This window comes from Halyomorpha halys, unplaced genomic scaffold (assembly GCF_000696795.3).
Source record: "Halyomorpha halys isolate HHAL.00 unplaced genomic scaffold, Hhal_1.1 Scaffold312.1, whole genome shotgun sequence".
NCBI classification, from domain to species: Eukaryota; Metazoa; Arthropoda; class Insecta; order Hemiptera; family Pentatomidae; genus Halyomorpha; species Halyomorpha halys.
The window spans coordinates 303592-309639 of NW_027105402.1; the positions used below are offsets into that span (position 1 = coordinate 303592).

The 6048-nt window shown below is 28.5% G+C and overlaps 1 protein-coding gene across 2 annotated transcripts in view; it reads left to right on the forward strand.

Annotated features, from left to right (window-relative positions):
* The window catches only part of retm (real-time), a 115556-nt gene that overhangs the window by 79711 nt on the left and 29797 nt on the right, over window positions 1-6048 (forward strand). For both annotated transcript variants that reach the window (XM_014421321.3, XM_014421322.2), the window contains exon 3: window positions 1004-1135. In XM_014421321.3, the coding sequence (XP_014276807.1) occupies window positions 1004-1135 (132 nt within the window). The remainder of the gene's footprint in view (window positions 1-1003; window positions 1136-6048) is intronic.

Below are 6048 nucleotides of genomic sequence, written 5' to 3' on the forward strand. Positions count from 1 at the left end.
CTGAAGGCCCCTGATGACTTGGATATGATTGCCTTTTAAAATGGCAATTATACTCACTTATACATAAATTAACTATATACATGATAATTATAAAAGTTTAAAAATAAGGGGCAATAAAAATAAAATATAGAAAATATATGTATATATAGTTGACCGTAAAGACTTAAATATAAGAAGATGGTCAGGGTTGCGGTCAAAAAAAGAACAAATAGTTTTAAACTATTTTAATGTCCGACGTTTCGTCCCACTTTGCAAGGCTTCATCAGGGCTAATAAGATACAAAAAAAAGAAAACAGAATATTACAACAATAAGATACAATAAGCTAATTTAAGCTAGGATAAATATTATGTAAAAAATTACTATTATTATGTAAAATATTACCTTATTGTATCTTATTGTTGTAATACTCTCAGTTTTCTTTTTTTTGTATCTTATTAGCCCTGATGAAGCCCTGCAAAGTGGGGCGAAACGTCGGACATTAAAATAGTTTAAAACTATTTGTTCTTTTTTTGACCGCAACCCTTATATTAAAATATATGAAAAGTTATATATATACAAAGTAATTAATATAACATTGTAAAATGTAATATATAGACAGTTTTTTAAAAGTATATACACAATCTGTGCCATACATCACTGTCATCTCTTACCATGACTGTAATGGTGGATGATTTCCATGGAATTCTGGATTATATTTTATGCAATTTTCTCTACATCTTTGATATCAATACAAAATAAGAGTCATAAATTATTCAGCCAGTCCTGCAGAGTTTGAATATTGTAACATACAACGTTATGTTACTCCATGATTGAAATATATACAAAAGTACTTGCATTAACTCATTTTCTCTCATTAATGAAATATTTTTATCATCCTATCAACTAATCCCTATCAATGTCCACTGCATTAATCATGTCAATAGTAAATTATGAATTAATTAAATTACTTGCATAATTTGTGTTCAGGTTTTTGAAATTTATATTTTTTTTTATCTTTTCCAGATAATCGGCGTAGACCATGTGTACTTCATTCAGAAGAACATTCTCAACTTGCGCACGAGGACATTGGAGATAGAAGCTTACAATGAGAGCTTCCAGTCGCGTGTCATCGTACTTGAGACCTGCAGATACTTCGTAAGTTGTGCCGCTTATCTATTTCTTTAGTCCTTCGGTTTTTGACCTCTTCGTGCCTCAGCGCCGTTTGAACACCCAAGACACGGAAGGTCTCTTTGTTGTTTGGTTTAAGTGAAATTTCTAATTTTTATCCATAGTAATTTAAAAAATTATTATATCCAAACGCGCATGTTTTCTGATTTGATTGAATATTCAGCTTTCTTTTTTTTTTCAATATTTTCTCACTTGTGTTCAAGTAATTAACACGAAAGAATCATGATTCACTAGTAGTCAGTCGATTCTCTATTCAGTAGATTCAAAGTATATGTCTGTAGCGGTTCCAGTTCCGTTTCTGCCTGAACGAAGAATAAACAAAATCGACCCTCCCACTCCGATTAGAATAGGTTGTTTACCTATAGGATAACCAACCCCTTCATATACAAGAAATGGCCGGGTCGGAGGCAAAGAAACCCACAAAATAAATAAAAGTGTTCATGGTATTGAAGAGGACTAAGTAAGATGTAAAAGCCGTTAAGCTATGATTTAGATAATTATAAAAATATTACGAGGAGAAGATGGTTGGGGTGCGGTCAAAGAGAAACACAAATAAGTTGTTGTAACCTATTTTTAAGAAACTCTGAGATTGCCTCTTTATCAATTATTATTGTTACATATCTTTTCTTCCTCTCAATTTTCTTTTTCTTTCCATATTTCAATTTTTAAATTATTAATAACTAATATTTTCTTACTTCTTTGCATTATATAACTTCATTTCCTTAATTATGTTATTTTACCCACTTTTTCAATTACCTATCTATACATTTTATGTTATTCTCTTTATACTTTCTATTTTATTTTCTATACTTACTGTGGTTCTTATCCTGTTCCGTTCTTAGCCCTGAAGAAGGTTAGAAACTCTAGCCAAAACGTTTGCACAATAAAATAGGTTACACCAACTTATTTGTGTTTCTCTTTGACCGCACCCCCAACCATCTTCTCCCCGTACGTCATCCACGTTCAACTATCTTCAACATAATTATAAAAATATTACTTTGCATTCATATAAAATATACTCATTTTATGATTTTCAAAATTCAATTTTATATGAAATTGGTTTCGTTTTTAATCATATACACAAAAAAATAATAATAATTACCTATAGATTTCAATACGAATGTAATTGAGTCCTTTTGTGATTCCATTCCTCTATGACTCACATAGGATTTTATTTTTTTTCTCTAAGAACTCTTTTGAAATCTGATTCAACACTTTCATATTCATATGAGATTCTATGAATCAATTTGAAATCTCAGAAGTAAGTTAGTATAAATATCCTTCTACTTTAGCTTACTGTACCTGCGGGAAAGAATTAATAAATTACAATTTTAAATTATTTTATAAAATGTACTTAACATTTATGTATTATGTTAAGTTCAATACATTTATAATGTATGATCTGTTAAAATGATAAATTAAAATATTTATATATTTGCACAATATTTTTAAATATATACAGTAAAAGGCCGCAACGTGTGCTATAGATCGTATAAAGATAATATTAAGCCATCCCCATGCTCTGAGCCCGCTATAGGTAGACTTGAAATTTCATTGGTTCAATATCATGAAACTAGATCAGGAATATAAAGTAAAATATCTTGGAAGAAGGGATTTGGTCCTATACTTAAGCTTCAACTAAATTCAGGTCAATGAATACGCAATTTTTTTTTTTTTTTAAATTCTAAAGTTTCCACTTCTAATTTCCAATTCTCTCCTCTATAATGATCAGATAAAGTAGTAAAATATAAATGTACAAACTCACGTTACTAAAATAGTGTTTTTTGGTCTCTTATTTTGGTAAAAAGTTACGTGATACTGTTTTTGCCAAATATATTAGGCATTGATCAAAATTATTTTAAATAAAAGTATGCAATACTTATACATGTATATATTTAAATACTAATTGATTCTTATTTCAAATTTTACAAAAATAAAATAACATTGATAATTCTAGAGGTTTTCATGCATATAAAAATGATAAAACATTTGATCTTATTTGATTGACATTTGATCTAACTAGAGAATAGTTTATGTTGAAAATAAAATACCTTTTTTTTTTTGTCTTAAGAGGTATCACAGCTTACGATAGCAAGATGTAAATAACTCCGTTATATTATTTTTGTTTTTTTTTTATATTAATTATTTCATGAAACACAACCTTCATATAGCTGAAAAAGATAATCCCGTTTGCTCTCTGACATATAGAGGTTTAATTGTAGTTTTATCAATATTCATGTTAAAGATAGGATTTTGAGCCGCTATTATCAAATACTTTTATTGTTAGTTTTTAAAAAATCAAGTAATATAGTAGATATAACCAATAAGATGATAAATAATGAAATTAAATGAATACTTTAATAATAACAGTAATAAATTAACACGAAAATTAAAAGAGTAAAAATATTGAATCATTGCTAATATTTAATTTTTATCATTATTACTTTTTTCTTTTTATGACACCATTTATATATTTTAATCTTCTCGTATATTTTTTGTTCTTTATGGTCTTGTTTTTACTTGTTTCGCGTTAATCTTTAATACCCCATTGAGCGTATTTTGCATGTGTAAGGTTATACTTTTATCGTAAGTTATTTACTGTTTAATAGTTATCGATTGTCGAGGAAGAGATTATTGTTTTTGAGAATAATAACCTTGAAAGCTTAGGAACGAAATTTGAATCTGGGAAATGTAGTAGCATTGAAGATTTGAGAAATTCTAAATGCATCATCATCGATCTAGACCAGTGATTCCCAAATTGGGCGCCACCGCCCCCGGGTGGGTGGGTGCTGCAGCGATTCAGGGGGGGTGGTGATGGCCACAGGTGCATTTGGGGGCCGATGAATAACTACAAGTTGTCACGGTTAACAATATTACTGCTGACAGAAATAGAGCCGAGGATTACTAAATTAGGAAACCAGATTCATCCTTCTCATTAAGATGATTTCGAATGTTTTAACTTTTTTTTGTATTACATTCTATTCTGAGTTCAATAAATAGTTCCCTAATTTTCTACTTCAATGTTTCTAATTTACACCTTTCTTTGCTATATTTTACGAAAAGGGTAGAAACATTAATACATTCCAATTAATTGCTATTATATATATTTTTTTTAAATTGATTTCCATGGGGCATAGTAATATTTTTCCTGAAAAGGGGGTGGTATTGATTTTGACTTTTCAAATGCATAAAATTTATTTGATGATGTATGTAAATAACTGTTCTAAACAAAAGATGTTTTTAGTTCGATGATTGACATATAGTGGGCTATCTGAAGATTCAATTTTTTACTCAACAGTATTTTGAGATCTTGTTTTTCGTTATGTGAATACTAATAGACTATTTTTCTATACATTTGCATGGATATTAATAGAACACAAAGACGAATCTAAATTGTTTTTAACCAATACCTTTGTCTTTAAGCAATTGTAGATTTTGCATATAAGTCGTTCGCAGGATGACTTCGATGATTTAGGACCAACACATATCTAAATATAATTTAACTATTTCATTCGTTTTACGTTTCTACATATGGAAATGTGTTAGTTTAAACAAAAATAAAAAAAAAAGAAATTTGTTTATTATTAATTATAAAATACTACGGATCGTTTATTGGAATTTACCAAATAGGATATTATTAAAATGTAAAAACATTGAGTTGAAATTAATTCTCACTCGTTTGAAAACAGATAATGTATATTATTCACTGATTTCCCGTAATAATTTTTCAAATGAGCCTATCAGTTGACAAATTGACTAACTCCTATTTTAACAGAATTAATAATGTTTCTCTTTCCAATTTTTTTTTTTTTTTTTTTTTTGTAAAGGCATGACAGAAATATAATTAAAATTTAACTAAAATTTACATTGTGATCTTAGTCATTTACTCAATGCTAAATTGTTATAGAATCAATATTGAAAATACTAAGAATGATTTTATGGAGTTATTCTTTCTGTTAACTTGATACTTAAATATGGGTTAAGTGAAGTAAAAAAGTAATCATTTGATAACAATGTTGATATGACAACAGTTAACAAATAAAAAAACGCCGCATTCGCCCGCTCAGTCAAACTCGTATTTCAACATTTCTTTTATTGATGCGTTCATCATTCTCCACTTTCTACTATTTTCTTTGTTAAATATTATTGCTAAAATCTTTGGCTTTCCAAAGATATATTGGACTCGTGGAACATCAAAATTAGAATTCGAAATTTTTCTCGAATGCATACTTCACCTTACTGTGTATTCCATATATAGGTAAGTGGAAGTAAAAGGATAAGAAAGAGTAATAATATCTACGAACTATCGATAATTAATAAAACCTTATCTTTCTTTCATATTTTACTTTTCTAAAATTTCACTATTTTTTTTTTTTTACGTGCACTTGAAACCTAAAAATAAACAATGGGATCAGAAATTCATTGATATTTTTTTATTCATCAACAAATATGACCATATATCCAATATAGCCCATCCTGGTTTCTTAAAACCTGTAGTTTTAGTTTTTCAAATTAATAAACATTAATTATAAAAAACCATATGACTTGAATATAGATCAAGTTTATATTCCATATATAGATAAGTAAAAGTAATGATTAAATAAAATAGATTGACAAGTATTTTTCTGGAATAAATATATATATATATATATAAGTTATCTTTGACTGAAGTGAGAAACTAAAAATAATAAGAAAGAGGAGTGCGAAATGAAACGCTTAAAGTGCTCTCAAAGACTGATCTATTTGCGGAGCCTGTCCGTCTATATATATACAATAGGTCAGCTGTTCTCGATCAGCTGATATGGACCTGTCAGCTGACAGTCCGTAACTCCCCCCCACCAGTTTACGAACAATCCTCGTAAACTCTAACATATACAAAA